Source organism: Aedes albopictus, chromosome 2 (genome assembly GCF_035046485.1).
Source record: "Aedes albopictus strain Foshan chromosome 2, AalbF5, whole genome shotgun sequence".
NCBI classification, from domain to species: Eukaryota; Metazoa; Arthropoda; class Insecta; order Diptera; family Culicidae; genus Aedes; species Aedes albopictus.
In genome coordinates this window covers 426,416,829-426,434,440 of record NC_085137.1, presented here as the reverse complement: position 1 = coordinate 426,434,440, position 17,612 = coordinate 426,416,829, and the positions used below count along the sequence as shown (strand labels likewise).

General features: G+C 37.0%; 1 protein-coding gene across 1 annotated transcript; it reads right to left on the bottom strand.

Annotated features, from left to right (window-relative positions):
• Positions 1-16,519: 16,519 nt before the first annotated feature.
• LOC109426620 (cuticle protein 16.5) lies at positions 16,520-17,339 on the bottom strand. The gene has a single exon (XM_019702149.3). The coding sequence runs from the start codon at positions 17,231-17,233 to the stop codon at positions 16,658-16,660; it is 576 nt and encodes a 191-aa protein (XP_019557694.3). The 5' UTR covers positions 17,234-17,339; the 3' UTR covers positions 16,520-16,657.
• Between the last annotated feature and the right edge of the window lie 273 nt (positions 17,340-17,612).

Below are 17,612 nucleotides of genomic sequence, written 5' to 3'. Positions count from 1 at the left end.
GAAGTAGAAGTAGAAGTAGAAGTAGAAGTAGAAGTAGAAGTAGAAGTAGAAGTAGAAGTAGAAGTAGAAGTAGAAGTAGAAGTAGAAGTAAATGTAGAAGTAGAAGTAGAAGTAGAAATAGAAGTAGAAGTAGAAGAAGAAGTAGAAGTAGAAGTAGAAGTAGAAGAAGAAGTATAAGAAAAGTAGAAGTAGAATTAGAAGTAGAAAAGGAAATGTAAGTTAGTAGTAGAAGTAAAAGAAGTCAGATGTGATAGATTGCTTTTACGGAGAGGATAAAATACAAAAGCTATCAACAACCCTAGCCGCAAGTGCAGTAAAAGTAGAAGTATAATAGAAGTACATAGAAGTTAGAAGTAGAAGTAGAAGTAGAAGTAGAAGTAGAAGTAGAAATAGAAATAGAAATAGAAATAAAAGTAGAAGTAGAAGTAGAAGCAGAAGTAGAAGTAGAAGTAAAAATAAAAATAAAAGTAGAAGTAGAAGTAGAAGTGGAAGTAGATGTAGAAGTAGAAATAGAAGTAAAAGTAGAAGTAGAAAAAAAAGTAGAAGTAGAATTAAAAGTAGAAGTGAACGTGGAAGTAGAAGTGGAAGAGGAAGTAGAATCAGAAGTAGAAAAAGTCAGATGTGATAGATTGCTTTTACGGAGAGGATAAAATACTAAAGCTGTTAACATCCCTAGCCGCAAGTGTTATGTCAGACCAAACCACATCATTGTCGTGCAAAATAACAATCGTGACACATGTATTTATATTACAGAAGAAGAGAGGGAAGTGATCGAAGCGAGCGTTACTTTTACTTTCAACCCAGACCGCATCAGCAACGTGATGACGGCATAAACTTGCACTTGAACTTTGCGGTTTAACGTACCGCGCCGGTGCGACGAACGATGAAGCACAGAGCAAAGGCAACAGCAGCCAACCCGCAGTCAAGTGATGGAGATGTGATTAATATGGTCGGTTACTACACATTGCGAGCAGTAACCGGAGCACGCTACGCTCGCTCCGTCACCATCACCATATGTTTTCGTGTGGGTATAGGAAGACCTGAACGAGCGCGAAACGGCGAAAGAATTCCGCGTCGCATACCTTCGGTTCGCTGGCTCCAAGTGGTCATTTATTCACGAGTAATAAGGGGGCTGTGAGGTTGCAATTTTCAACGAGCTTTGTCGCCTAAACATTGGCAGGTGTTGCGCTTTGGCTGAGTTGAGTCGCCAGAGGGGTCACATTTAATGGCCATTAGCCGTAACAATAATGTTCGCACGAGAAGGATTTAAGTTTTATGGGATTATGAATAGTTATGCTTTTATGAACGAAAAATTGTTCCTTTGGAATGTAGGGCACTGAAATCAACAACAAGATGATTGGAGGTTTGCAGCATTGTCCGCCTTTTTATGTTCTAAACGGGTATCACTATTTTCCAGATGTCATATATTTCATGGATTTCCTAAAAATATTACAAAGATTTCTTGCTTGTCTTCTTGTCTTCTTGTCTTCTTGTCTTCTTGTCTTCTTGTCTTCTTGTCTTCTTGTCTTCTTGTCTTCTTGTCTTCTTGTCTTCTTGTCTTCTTGTCTTCTTGTCTTCTTGTCTTCTTGTCTTCTTGTCTTCTTGTCTTCTTGTCTTCTTGTCTTCTTGTCTTCTTGTCTTCTTGTCTTCTTGTCTTCTTGTCTTCTTGTCTTCTTGTCTTCTTGTCTTCTTGTCTTCTTGTCTTCTTGTCTTCTTGTCTTCTTGTCTTCTTGTCTTCTTGTCTTCTTGTCTTCTTGTCTTCTTGTCTTCTTGTCTTCTTGTCTTCTTGTCTTCTTGTCTTCTTGTCTTCTTGTCTTCTTGTCTTCTTGTCTTCTTGTCTTCTTGTCTTCTTGTCTTCTTGTCTTCTTGTCTTCTTGTCTTCTTGTCTTCTTGTCTTCTTGTCTTCTTGTCTTCTTGTCTTCTTGTCTTCTTGTCTTCTTGTCTTCTTGTCTTCTTGTCTTCTTGTCTTCTTGTCTTCTTGTCTTCTTGTCTTCTTGTCTTCTTGTCTTCTTGTCTTCTTGTCTTCTTGTCTTCTTGTCTTCTTGTCTTCTTGTCTTCTTGTCTTCTTGTCTTCTTGTCTTCTTGTCTTCTTGTCTTCTTGTCTTCTTGTCTTCTTGTCTTCTTGTCTTCTTGTCTTCTTGTCTTCTTGTCTTCTTGTCTTCTTGTCTTCTTGTCTTCTTGTCTTCTTGTCTTCTTGTCTTCTTGTCTTCTTGTCTTCTTGTCTTCTTGTCTTCTTGTCTTCTTGTCTTCTTGTCTTCTTGTCTTCTTGTCTTCTTGTCTTCTTGTCTTCTTGTCTTCTTGTCTTCTTGTCTTCTTGTCTTCTTGTCTTCTTGTCTTCTTGTCTTCTTGTCTTCTTGTCTTCTTGTCTTCTTGTCTTCTTGTCTTCTTGTCTTCTTGTCTTCTTGTCTTCTTGTCTTCTTGTCTTCTTGTCTTCTTGTCTTCTTGTCTTCTTGTCTTCTTGTCTTCTTGTCTTCTTGTCTTCTTGTCTTCTTGTCTTCTTGTCTTCTTGTCTTCTTGTCTTCTTGTCTTCTTGTCTTCTTGTCTTCTTGTCTTCTTGTCTTCTTGTCTTCTTGTCTTCTTGTCTTCTTGTCTTCTTGTCTTCTTGTCTTCTTGTCTTCTTGTCTTCTTGTCTTCTTGTCTTCTTGTCTTCTTGTCTTCTTGTCTTCTTGTCTTCTTGTCTTCTTGTCTTCTTGTCTTCTTGTCTTCTTGTCTTGATTGCATTATGCAAGATTTGATTTAGATTTCCGTCCCTTCAAAGTCAACTAAAACACCACCGAACTTGATCTTTGTGTACATTGAACTTACATTGAAGAAACCGCTATTTTAAATGAACCGGAAAATATATTTTGCCACCCAACCGCGAGTATCGCTCGAGGGATTTGCACTTCACAAACACCGTGCTAAAGCGTATTAGTAACGTTATGATCGGGATCATTAGTGATCAATATATTTCGTTTTTTTCTTTCTTCCGTCCATTGTCAGCGGGTCTAATTTCAAACCCATTCATGAACGGTGCCAGTACAGGTCAAATAACCCTCAAGAAATAATTTTGAATAATCCATCTACAGCTTTTCTGTTTTTCTGTCGGATAACGAATAATTTGGTTAGCTGCGTTCGTTTAACTACTAATTCAACCATTATAGATTGGTGTAGAACATTTTAGGTTTTTAAATTACTTGACATTTTTCAGTTGCACAAGAAACACAAAAACAACCTAAAGTGAAGGGGTGCGTTGATCCATGTTCTGTTGTCGATCGTTTAAAAATTAATCAACTAAAGGAACCATGACGCTTTCGTGAGCAACGTATGTATGAGCCCACATGAGGAAGTAGACCTGACACTACATAGCCCCTAGGGCACGGGTTGTACTCGTGATAAAAAACTGCGATAAATTTTAGCATTAGATTTCGGGTTTGAGGTGAGTTTTTTTTTACGTCTTGATGAATTCTTTAGGCGCCAATTGAAATGCGATGATAGAGGTCCACCTCGTCGTAGAGGCGCTTGCGTGGCGAAAAGCAAGACGAAATGCGTGAAAACAATGTTCGAGGAGAGCTGGAGCGTGGTTGTGCGGTGCAGACATTTGCGAAGTTCCTTGTGTTGTAATTCGCGCTTTGTTTCGATTTGGGGCTGTGCGATCATATTCTTGGAGTCTTATTTCAAGGTCGCTCTTGCGTAAAAAAGGAAAAAAGTCTAAACCTGATTTAATGAGCTTCTTAGAAGTAAAAATAGCCGTTTATAGTAGGAAGGCGACTGCCAGTGGATGACGAGAAAATTTAAGTTTATTTTTTTTTCTTGTCCGATTTATGATGTTCGTGCATAATTCATTGTTACACTCAAACCTCCATTTAAGTCGAATCCATTAAAGTAAATTCTATTAAAGTCCCTCCATTTAAGTAACGCAACTTAAATGGAATTTGACTGTATTTCCAGCAAAACAAATGTAAATATGCTACGGTTTCGAAAACATCTGTTCTTCGAAAAGGTCATTAGGCTGAATAGGCCCAATAGGGACCTTTTCGGCCCAGTCATGAGGCTTAATACGTCATTAGGCCGAACAGGTCAATAGGCCGAATAGGTCATTCGGCTGAATACGTCATTGGGCCACAAAAATCGTCAGAGCGCAAAGGTCATTAGACTGCAAAGGGCTTTAGGCCGATGAGATCTTTATGCTGAAAAGAGCGTTATACCAAAAAGGTCTTTAGGGCGAAAAGGTGCTTAGGCCGATAAGGTCTTTAGGCCGAAAAGGTCTTTAGGCCGAAAAGGTCTATAGGCCGAAAAGGTCTTTAGGCCGAAAAGGTCTTTAGGCCGAAAAGGTCTTTAGGCCGAAAAGGTCTTTTGGCCGAAAAGGTCTTTAGGCCGAAAAGGTCTTTAGGCCGAAAAGGTCTTTAGGCCGAAAAGGTCTTTAGGCCGAAAAGGTCTTTAGGCCGAAAAGGTCTTTAGGCCGAAAAGGTCTTTAGGCCGAAAAGGTCTTTAGGCCGAAAAGGTCTTTAGGCCGAAAAGGTCTTTAGGCCGAAAAGGTCTTTAGGCCGAAAAGATCTTTAGGCCGAAAAGGTCTTTAGGCCGAAAAGGTCTTTTGGCCGAAAAGGTCTTTAGGCCGAAAAGGTCTTTAGGCCGAAAAGGTCCTTAGGCCGAAAAGGTCCTTAGGCCGAAAAGGTCTTTAGGCCGAAAAGGTCTTTAGGCCGAAAAGGTCTTTAGGCCGAAAAGGTCTTTAGGCCGAAAAGGTCTTTAGGCCGAAAAGGTCTTAAGGCCGAAAAGGTCTTTAGGCCGAAAAGGTCTTTAGGCCGAAAAGGTCTTTAGGCCGAAAAGGTCTTTAGGCCGAAAAGGTCTTTAGGCCGAAAAGGTCTTTAGGCCGAAAAGGTCTTTAGGCCGAAAAGGTCTTTAGGCCGAAAAGGTCTTTAGGCCGAAAAGGTCTTTAGGCCGAAAAGGTCTTTAGGCCGAAAAGGTCTTTAGGCCGAAAAGGTCTTTAGGCCGAAAAGGTCTTTAGGCCGAAAAGGTCTTTAGGCCGAAAAGGTCTTTAGGCCGAAAAGGTCTTTAGGCCGAAAAGGTCTTTAGGCCGAAAAGGTCTTTAGGCCGAAAAGGTCTTTAGGCCGAAAAGGTCTTTAGGCCGAAAAGGTCTTTAGGCCGAAAAGGTCTTTAGGCCGAAAAGGTCTTTAGGCCGAAAAGGTCTTTAGGCCGAAAAGGTCTTTAGGCCGAAAAGGTCTTTAGGCCGAAAAGGTCTTTAGGCCGAAAAGGTCTTTAGGCCGAAAAGGTCTTTGGGCCGAATAACCTATTCGGCCTAATGACCTTTTCGGCCTAATGACCTATTCGGCCTAATGACCTATTCGGCCTAATAACCTATTCGGCCTAATGACCTATTCGGCCTAATGACCTATTCGGCCAAATAAACACTTTGATGTAACAATATATTTTCGGCCACTCGACCTTTTTCCGACCAAACGATATATCCTCCTGAGTCCTGATGACCTATTCAACCTAACAACATTTTCGGCCTAATGGCCCTTACGACCTAATAACGTTTTCGGCCTAACGGTCTATTGGCTTATTTCGATAGTACTGTAAATATTTCAGCGTAAACTGCAATGGAAGAGCTTGAACTCTATTTAAGTCAAAAACAGAATCCATTTACGTAATGAATCCATTTACGTAATGGATCCATTTAAGTATCCCCGACTCATTACTTAAATGGAGGTTTGAGTGTATTTGTTTTTTTATATTTTTATTTACAGTTCACACTGAATTTCAGAACTGAAACTAGAAAAAAACTTGAGACATCCTTTTGTTTTATTTTTTGTTATAAGAAATGATTACGTTGAGATTGAAATGATGTCTTCGAACATGTTTTGGGATGTTTGAAGGATTTTTAGAAAAAAAAATACACTCAAAGTAACATCTATCGCGAATCTATATTAAATGTCATATAGTTTTAATTTTCCAAAAACCCTTTTTTATTTTTTTTCTGTAGAAAGCTAACTTCCAGCCTTTTAATTTGCCAGGTAGCCCAGGATGGTCAAATGATTCTAACTATTTTATTCAAGATTTTTAATTTTTTATATATTTTCAAAACAAGCCAACCATTTATGAGATTGTTTTTATTAAAAATTGATTCTATTTGCAAGTTACGATTAAAAAACTTTGTATTTTTTTATTTCTCTACATGGTTTGGGTTTATACTTACGCGTTTACTGCCTCGTATCTATCTGACCGTCTTCCTTTGGAATTTTTAAAAAGAGTTCTTCCTGGATATTTTGAAGGTGCTTTCACAAGTTCCTCCCGCGTCTATTTACGGAATTTCTGCTAGGATTTCATTTGAATTTATCCCGGGAATTTTTTCCCGGATTTCATCACGAGATTCCCTAGAGATTTTTCTCTGGGATTTGAACTCGAAGATTTTCAGGTGTTTTTTTTTAACGACTTCTACAGGGATACCTACAAGTTTCCTTCCAGCATTTCCGTCAGGATCTTTCCAATAATTCTTTCAGGAATGCATCTCTTGATTTATCTCAGTATTCATCCTAGGATTTCACCAGGATTTTTTCCGGGAGCATTAGTTGATAGCTATCGTATTATTTTTTTTGTCAATTGTTCCTACCTAAATTCTTAAAGCAATTCTGACCGCGTTTCATTTTGGATTTTTTTAAATACTACTTTTTATATCCCTTCCCAGAATTCATTTAGGGATTTATTCAGGAACTCCCTCTGGAAATTCCTTTTAGATTCCCTCAAGGATGCCTCCCTATATTTCTCTCAGGATTCTATCGAAAGATTCGTTCAGTTTTTTTTTTCAAAGATTCCTCCCAGGAATTTCTCAAAAAAATGTTCTAACATTTTTTTTAAATTGATTCATTTAGGAATTCTTCTAGTCTATTCTCTCAGCATTTCTTTAAAGATTTCTGCATGGATTGATTCCGGGAATCTTTTTTATTTTTTTCCAGATTATTCCAAAGATTACTGGTGAGAATCTTTCAAGGATTCTTTCAAGGCTTTCTATAGAAGGTGCCCTTGGAAGATTTTTAACAGAAATCTTTGGAGAAATCGTTAAAAAAATACTTGAATGATTACTTTAAAGATTTTCTTCATTCACCAAGAACAGTCACTCCTTTGGCCGAACGCGTTTGGCCGAAAGCCATTTGGGTGAAAATGAACTATGAGCTCAAATGATACTGCCACTGTTCCCCACATCAGTATAACTCGAAAGAACAGTCTATGTTTCAAAGAAGGATAAACTGCCTTTCTACGCCCATTTGTCCCATGTTATATGGGAATCCCATATTACATGGGACAATTCTGCGTAGAATGTCAGTAAATCTGTGATAAAATAGTGTCAGTTTCAGCGCCAAATAATCTATGAATGGTAAACTAGAAAGAATAGCCTATGAATAAAAGAGGGAAATATTTCTGATGATCATATTGGCAGCTAGCATGTCACAAAGTTCATCCAAATTACGGCATTCGGCCAAATGGCGTTCGGCCAAAGGACACTCGGCCAAACTGCCGGACACCGTATTTGACGGATGGTAAAATCGATTAACGAAACTACTGAAATAGTTATTATTTCTTCAAAAAAATGCGGATTCAGTATTGAGATGGTCTTGGTGATCTAGTGACCACCAAGTGCACTTTATCCCTCCTTTCTACATATACAACTCATGTATATTCACATGTTTGTGCATAGCCATCGCTTGAACCAGAAAAAGGGTGAAAAAAAAAACGTTTCTCTTTCTTCCAATTTTCTTAGCACGGTGTCATTCAATCAGATAGCGTCCACGAGATATGCAACCAAATGAACTGTGCCGCATCATCTTTAGAATAATACATTCAATTTACGCCGGGCATCCACGCACCAGTGAGTGAACCCTCGGCCAACTACAGTGGTAGACATTCGTTTAGCCGAGGCTAAAAAAAATTCAAAAAAGTGCCAGGAAACTCATACAAAAGATTTTATGATAAAACTTTTTTATCGTAGTGATAGTATATCTAGTACTGTTTTATAAAAATGTGATACATAACACTTACATATACACTGAAACAAAAGCGAGGGTAAAAACCCTTCAAATGTTATTTTTAGCCTAGACCAGGGATTTTCAGCCCTTTTGGCTCGCGGTGCACATTTGGGAAATGAATTGCTTCGCGGTGCACCTGTTCATTATAGTAAAAGAATCCGATTTGAGAGTTTCTTAAAAATGCTGTCATATTTTCCAAAGTGTCTTCCTGCTGCAACAATATATGTTGAAATACTTTTTCCATTGATATGATAACCGTCAACCCCCGTTGTTTGCACGACTTCTCATGTAAACCAACCAGTTTTTAATTTTAACTTTTAGTAACCCTAAGGCCGTTCGCAATGCTGTTTATTTTGTATGGCGAGTTTTAAAAATTTTAAAACTCGCCATACAAAATAAAACAGCATTGCGAACGGTCTAAGGGTGGTTTGCTGTTTTGTTTTAATCCTGCGTTCTGTTTCACTCCGATTCAGATTCTGCTGATAACGTTTGAATCATTTTTAGTTTGAACGATGTGCAGTTTAGCGGGGGTCAAATTAAAAAGTGTTCAGATTAGATGCGGTCAAACCAACGAGGGTAGACGGTATAACATTACATTGATTAACTTTTTTATAACTTGTCAGTTCTTTCTACGAATGAAACTGTTGATGAACATCAGACATTTTTTTCTGTTTTTGAGGGTATTCTTGAAAATTTTCGGACAACAATAATCCCCGGTGGATTCCTAACAAGTTAACAAGAACCTCGACGAACGCCTGCGTTTACCCTTGAATCATTTTTAGGATTTTCAACTATAACTGGATTTCCGGAAGATTCCTGGCAAATTTGCAATAACTGACAAGATTTTCGATGAATTTCATCCTTGATTTTTGACCGATTCTCAAAGACATCTGAAGTAATACAAAAACAATCAAAATTCAAAAATATCAAATTTGAAAAGCAATGGAAAATTGAGAGAAATTTTTGGAAGCTGCTTGCGAGATTCTTGATAGGACATTTCCCAGGTCATTCGAGAATTCGCAGCAATACAGGTCGAGTTTCTTTTGAGATTTTCAGCGAAGTTATTGAAGATTCACTACAGATTCCTTGTAAAATAATTGATGATAGAATATCCTTGCCGGATTAAAAAAAAAACATTCTTACATTTCTCACGAGATTTTTGGTAAATTTCTTTGAAAATACCTGGAAGGGTTTTGACTTTTGGTTAATCAAGGGTAATCAAAACTCTACCTTGGCAAGAGCCTTGGAAATTTATATAGCTTTCGTTCGGAACTTCGTTTTGCAGTGGACCACAAGGTATTTTCGAAAATTGTTCGTTGTAGTAATGGCAGGTTTTTGAAATGTCTGGCGGTGCACTTGTCGAGACTTTGCGGTGCACCAAGTGCACCGCGGTGCACGATCTGAAAACCGCTGGCCTAGACATTCGTTTAGCCGAATTGTACAATTTTTAGAATTCCATAATAAAAAACTATCAAATTTCGAAAAATATCCAACAAAGTCATTTTGTATGGTATGATCTGCATTATAGATCGACTTGTAAATCATGAATTAGATCGTTTTTGGAAGTGTTGCCATATTAATTTTGCATGCAACTCATATAAATATGTCATAATATTTTAAATGTTTCTCAATTGAGATTTGATGTAGTTATTTTTATAAGTGTTTCAAAAGAATCTGATAAAAGTTTCATGACCAGCAGGTTGAAATTTTGCGAAAAACAACATTTTTAACAGAAAAAAATAACACAAACCATCAAAAAATCACATATTTAAGTATTGTTTTGATGAAATATAATGGTTTCACTTGCATTAATCACAGTGTTTACTACTATTACGTCTTCTAATAGCTCCCAATATCTTCTAGACTGTATTCTGGCTGAAATAACATACATTGGACGGCTCATATTTCGAGAAATGGCACCGAAAGTATTCAAATTTCTAGCATGAACTACTTGTTTCATAATTTAGACATTCTTTTCAAATAAATCATGTTAAAAATGAATGTGGTTCACAACCAAAACTCATTTATAATATATTTCTTCAGATTGAATGAAATAAGCCAATTATTTTACCAAATCTTGCATTTTTGTATGAGCATCTGCTTTTGAATAAACAGGGTATACAAAATCTGACACTTCTTGCAGTTCTTTCACTTTGCAGTCTTCTAACTCATTTAGTATTGGTAGTATCAAACAGGTATACTCCACAGGCATTAGGGCACGTATTTATTTCAATGCAGAACTATTTATTTAAGCTTTTATCAATCCCATTTTAAAGTTTAACCAACCAAAAACCAACATACTTATTTTTTTCATGACATTTTATGCAATAATTTGAACATTTCTGACAATAATTCTGTGCCATATTTTCAAAACTGCTAATCTAGCTTACGTTTGAGTGTTTACAGAAATCAGTTTTCTTAAATAAATTTATTTATCGTCGCTTCTCCTTATCGGGACATTTTTTTATAATATTTATCTGAATTTCACAAATAAATAAACTTTTAAGATCAAATATCTTGCTCACACGTCATAAACTAAATGCCTTGGAGTATATTCTCGAAATATACTCACGAAATTGCAAAAAATCTATTGAAAATCAACTTTTCATTTACCTCGGCTAAACGAATGTCTAGGCAAAAAATGAAATTTGAAGGGTTTTTACCCTCGGTTTTGTTTCAGTGTATATGTAAGTTTAATGTATCACATTTTTATAAAACTGTACTAGATATACTATTACTACGATAAAAAAGTTTTATCATAAAATCTTTTGTATGAGTTTCCTGACACTTTTTTTGTTCTCGGCTAAACGAATGTCTATCACTGTATATCCCACAAACAAGCCCGTTCGCAAGGGGTGGGGTCTTAGGGGTTAAACCCACCCCATTATCGACGCTTTATACACTAGCCGCCCCTCCACCTTTTGCCGAAATTGGGAAAAACCCCTCCCTTGGTGCCACTTCTGTGCACAGGCCTGCCCACAAACACTACGACATGAATTTGTGCAGATTTGTGATTACGTGAGCGAACCTCCCATTCTCCCATACATTTTGTTACAATCGCCACTCGCATCCACGCGATTCCATCGATCCCGTTATCGCACGATCAGAGATCAGATGCGCGCGTGAGAATGTATGAAAAAATGGGAGGTTCGCTCAGGTTTGCATCGATATCTCATTGTTGCGGTCAATGCTCACCTAAATATTTGAATGTTTTGAAAAGCAGACTCTCAGCTTCCTAATGATGTGTTCAGATTTGAAATCGGTAGTTGCGAACACAGCGAAATCGCGATTTGATGACAACATTCAAAAAGGCGGCAAAAATGGCTTCCAAAAATATTCAACTTTAAATTAAGGTCTATACCTAGGTCTACCCGACTAGATGGACATTACAAAATTATAACAGGCTGAGTTATTTTGTTGCAATAAATTTTTATAACAAGGGTTGTTATAAAACATGTACCGTTAGTAGTTAAAATAACAAAAATTCTAATAAAGTTCCCACTGAAAAGAACAAAAATGCAACACTTGTGTTATGATCATAACAAAAATATTATACAACTTGTTCCATGAATTATGATAGAATATAACAAAATTATAACAAATTGTGTTATAATTCCTTGGCAACCTTTTAGGGTAAAAACTATTTTTTATACTCATTTTTTGGGTAAATATTTTTAAGTGTGTTATTCTATTTTTAGAAGAAGCAGGTAACATTAAAAAATAGTTTCCAGTACGTTATAAAATTTTCGGATCCGGACGGGGTTTGAACCAAGACACCTACCATCTGTAGCAATCTGGCGCCTCTGCCAATGAGGCCATCACAACACTTGAAGAGGGCGATGATAGAAGCTTTACTGGTTCTACGTATTGCCAGTTTCGTAATTCAAATCCTTGTTTGTCAGACGCACACGAGCGCGGTAGCATGACGTCACATTGAGTTCGTTGAAGTACAATAGACTTGATTTGTCGTTAGTGATTTTGTTTTAATCTATCACAATTATATCATATGCAGATATGATAACAGCTGTTGATATAATTTTGTAATATTCCACCTTTTTTTAATTTTAAGCATTGAAATGGAATCTATCACATAAGGGGTCTTCCATTAAGTTTATCGTCACGTTTGGAGGAGGCAGGGAGGGTTGAAAATTTTTAATTTTAGCGTGACGTACTTAATAGATGCTCTCTAAGGTCGAATCAAAATAGGTAGAATAAACAAATTCCATGTTATAATTATTTAGTTCCACTTTTGCTTTCTCCATGTTCAATAACATTTACTACTTGGTATACTTTTTGGCGAAGTTAGAACAGCAGTACTGTTTTGTTGTTCTTCCAGGTATCCCTTTAGAATGCATTCCTGTCTATATATTTCTTAAAAAAGAATTTTTCTTTCAATGTTTCACCAAGGATTCCTCCAGAAACGATTTCAGACAAGAAAGTTTCAGGAGTTTCTCAAGAAATTTCCCAAAAGATCTATGTTGTTTTGGAATTTCCTTCAAAATTTCCTCCTGGGACTTCCCGAGAAAACTTTTTCAAGGATTGCAACCAAATTTCGTGAATGTAGTCCTTCATGCATTTCTTCAAACTTTTTTGAAGAAATTGCTCCAGGAATGATAGCGGAATTTACTCCACAGATTTTTTCTTTGGGATTTCTCAGGAAGTCTTCTAGAAATAACTCAAGAAAATTATTCTTAGAATTTATCCAGTCCTTCCTCCAAAGATGTCTTTAAAAGATGTAATTCCGAAAGATTGTTTTCACGGAGAATTGCAGAATTTTTGTTCAGAAACTCTTCTACATGTTTCCTTTAGGATTTTTTCCAGAAACTATTGTTGGAATTTCTCCAGAGGTTTCTTCAAGTTTTGCTCCATAGACTCAGATATTCTCCCAAGCATTATTTTGGTAATTCTAATAGAAAAAAAAACTCTTAAGAAGCTTTCTGAAAGTTCTTCCAAATGGCGAAGGATTTAATCATACCTTTCAGACCTTTAGGTTTTTTTTTTCAGAAAGTTTTCCGGTGATGCTCCAGGAATTTTTCCAGAGATACTCTCATACTGGATTTTGTAGTATTGTCTGCAGGGATTGACATTACTACAAAATCCATTTCTTCACATTTTCGAAGGAATTTTTAACCTTTCGTAACTCGCGCGGTTGACTACCTGCGTCAGCACCACGCTAATGCTGAGTACAAAAAGCGAGATTGTTTCAACGTGTTGTACAAAATACAACAGCGCGATCGCTCGAGGGTTAAAGATATTATTCTTCGGATACCTGCAGAGTGGAAGACGGTTGTTAAGGTATTTTTTTCAGGAAATTTTATATTTTTTTTCATAAATTGTTTCACAAATTCAAATTTTTCAGACATATTTTTAGGAATTTCTTCAGGGATTGTTTCAAAAAATATTGCAGTTATTGATTATACGATTTGTGGATGAACTTCAGAAAAAATCCCTGGAGGATTATTTAAAATAATTCCTGCTGGAATCTCTGAAGGAATCTCAGGAGATATATCTGACGTAGCCGCAGTGGCAATTTCTTTACAAAAGATCTTGCTTTCTGCAGTCCCTGATGTAATTTCACGTGGAACAGCAGTACTGTTTTGGAATTTATTGTAATCGATCTAATGTTTTCGCGTGTAAAGATACGTCAGTTGTGTAAAATTCAACTCAAAAGTATTGGAAGGTATTCAAAACGTAGTTCCAAGTAACGGAAACATTGTTCGTTTACAATCTTCCTGTATCTTTCAAACTGTTCGTCTAATCAAGTGAATGATTGTTTTTGGAATATAGGGGGTAAAATGAACATCCTAAGCGTTAAGCGTCGTTATCAATGGAAATATGTTAAAATCTTTCTTTTTTACCATGTTATATCGTAGATGGTATTATGTTCTAAACATTCTAGAAGAAAAACTTTCTCAAAACTGTAGTTTTCATTATTTTTTTCTATTGCAAAAAATTCTAGAAAACCGAGTAGCGAAAAACAGTGAGGGTAAAATGAACAAACGATGGGGGTAAAATGATCACATATTTAAAAGTTAACCTGAACGTGTAATTTTGATATTTTCATTTGCATGTCAGTAAATTTGATGTAAATTGCATGTGCTACGATTTTGAAACTTCTTATATAAAGTTTGTAATGTACTGAAATAGTTATTTGAAAAAAATGTAGGCGGATTTTCTAATAACAATCTTATATTGTTTATGAAAGATGTGTTTTCTTAACTTTTTACTAGAGTTGTGTAACAATATATGTACGTTAGAGATTGGAGTATACCGAGTTTGAACAAAATCTTATAAAAATTATATGAAGCTTGAACCAACTGTTCATTTGACCCACAATTCCCCTACAAATGTATAATGTTGTTAACGGAACATCGAATAACTTATGAAAATAGCGCATTTTCTTACATATTGAGAGACCCATGAAGTTAAATTCCGAATATTTCGGACACGGTAACCATCCATCTGTTCACGTTCATTTAGCGTCAGTTGATGGTTTGTTGATACTGTCAGGCGTTCCAGTTATCGGATTGTTGTTCGCTAAGTGAAACGTATACAAGTTGCAGTTATCAAACGTCTACTGTATCTTTGACATCCTACCAAAATTTGAAAATGGTCTGATAAAAAGTTCCAAACCTTTTTCACGTTGTTTACCCGACTATCTATCGCGTAAGAATACAAAACTAAGGTTAACAGAGAAGAAAGAAAAGTTAATGATCTGATGAAGGGGAAGTTTGTCAATGTTGACTTGTTTGATTTCACACCAGAGAAGACTTAACAATTGTGCCACAAAACTAACCAAACATCATCTAGAAAGTACTGGGCTGGTCGGCCACAGCTTCCAGCAGAACATAACATTCTTCTTTAAAACGCTACAAAGCGCTGCAACAGTACCAAAACGCGTTTAAACGTATTCTATGAAAGCAGCTGTTTTGTTGGTGAGGATTCTTATTCGATTGGTACATCATCCGGGAAAGATTCCGGTTTTGGATTAGAGTGCAATAAAATAATCCCAAAAAAATAGAAAAAAAAAATAGCTGTGAAGTATTTGATTTCCAGCTATATTCCAATTTTCAGGTTTTATTGATAATAATGTTTACATCCAACAAGCCATGGAGATATCCCAAAAATTTTCTTTATGACACCTTCCAGCTGTAATGATATCGCATATCGATAGTAGCTTCAAAGCACTGCTGGTTTGGGAAGAATTTGGTAGATTATATCTAAAAGATAACAAGTTGTTCTGTTGCATTTTTTTTAAACAATTATGACGCCGTCTCCAAATTACGCGTCGCTCAAGGGAGAGGGGAAAGTACAACCGAGTGTTACGGTCCATACAAAAATTTCAGGACTTTCATACAAAAAGTGTAATGGAAGAGGAGGGGGTGTTAAAACATGAAGATTTTAACGTTGCGTTCTAAATAAATGTTATATGTTTTATTTTATAGCTTTTGGCTCGAGTGGTCAATATTTCAAAAATGATCAAACTATTTCGCGTCAATACAAAAATCCCAACAAATTTTAAAATTATTTTGTTAAAAAAAATGTAGCAAAAGCTATAATAAATGTGTTACGAAATTTTGTGTTAGGCAATTATTTTAACATGCATAATGTAACAAATGCTGTTATATATCTGTTCAAATTAATAATTATAAGTTTTGTTATAATTTTGTTTTAAAATTATTAACAAATTTTGTTATAATTTTGTTATGGTTTTTCACATATGCGAATCCTTAAAACAAAATTATATCAAATTGTGTTATTTCTATCAACGGTTGTAATAATTTTGTTATAATCTTGTTAGGAGCTTCTGGTCGGGTATGCTTTCCCATCATAGAAATGTAGTTTTGTACGTTACAGTATGAATTTTCGAGATATTATGCGATAAATTGGGTGCAATTTGATAGAAAACCGCCATTTTCGTCATCTTGTCAGCCCCCTGGCAAGCAAGGGGTCTATCAATTCAACTCAACCAAAGTGGTTTTCATCCTTTTTTATCATTTTAGCGAATATTTAAGCAAGAAAAATTTAAAATCCCAGACTTTATGTAAATGGCAGCCTAGTTTCAGCGAGAATTAACCATTTTAGGTTAAGGTGAACCAGGCAACAAGCGAGAAAAGAACGAGAAGTTGTTCTACATATTGTCAATAGAACCTAAATAATTGCGTTCAAATAAGAGGTAACGAAAGTAGTAGATATTACAATGAGAAGAAGGATTTCAGAATAAAAAAGGAGTGAAGTAATTCTAAAGTATATGAAAAAAGAAAATATGTTTTTTACATTTCCGAGCTTTTGATAAAATAATCCAAAATTTAACATTGTTTGCTGTAAATCATGTACAAAAATTCAGAAATTTAAGTTTCCTATAAAGCATTTTAATTTTTTGGCGTTAATGATGTGAAAGAGTTGATTCCAAAAGTGAATTTAAATCGTAACGAATTTAAAGAGTGGGTTCAGGAACGCTGGTGGGGCTGTCATCACTTTATCCGACGTAAAACTTCTATATCTTTTTTTTTAAATTAAACTAATTTCATATTTTTATTTTTCTCATCTTTCGCGGAAACAATCCTCAAAAAGCGAACAAAAGAAAAACAATTACCACAGTCGTAAGTGAAATCTGAATCGGGTTTTGGGGGAAAATTTTGGGTTTGACAGTCAACTTAGTACTTGGCGTACACGGCAGCCGGGGCACTGTACACGGTCGGGTACTCACTGTAGTAGGCAGCCTTGGCGTACGGGACATCGTAGGCAGCGGCGTAGGTCAGAGCTGGAGCGGCAGCCTGGACGTAGTGGGTCTTGGCCACAACTGGAGCAGCGGCATAGGTCAGAGCAGGGGCAGCCTCAACATAGTGAGTCTTGGCCACAACCGGGGCAGCGGCGTAGGTGATGGCTGGGGTGGCCACAGCGGCAGCGTGGTAGGTGGTCTTCTCGACTGGGGTCTCGACGACGGTCTTCTTCACAGCTGGGGCATAGACATGCTCGGCGACCTGCTTGTTGTGGTACTGGGTGAAGCTCTGGTGCGAGTATCCAGTTGGGATTTTCTTTTCAATGTTTCCAACATGGGTCACGGTTGGCTCCTCGATGATGCTCTTCTCATAAGCGATCTCCTTCTGGGCTAGCACAGCTGGGACGGCGGCATACGTATGATACGCCAGTGGGGCAGATGCGACTACAGTGGCTCCGGGAGCGGCAGCAGCAACGGCAAGAACAGCAGAAAACACCACCAATCTGAACATTTTGAAGGATTGTTTGTTAGAAGGTCTGTGTTGTTCTGAAGCGAAAATTAACTGCACAAGTTGTTATTTGTCGTACGATTAAACGTTGACTGTGCCTCTCCGCTCACTCGATCAATCTTTTATAGTAGCTTCCAAAATCACGTACACACATCGTACACACAACGGGTTGTTGGGCGTTGGAGGCAAAAAGGTGGCGAGGGTCCACCCGCGAGAGACGGATCTGATGGAGCTGTCCGAACTTGAAACCCACCGCCTGTCCGACAAAAGCAGAGCAAAGCCGCTCGGCGTACTCAACCAGAAGCTACTCTGGAGCAGGCCAGGGCGATTAAGTTTGATTTTACTCTATCTATCCATTCGTTCTTACTCGCTCCGACTAGGT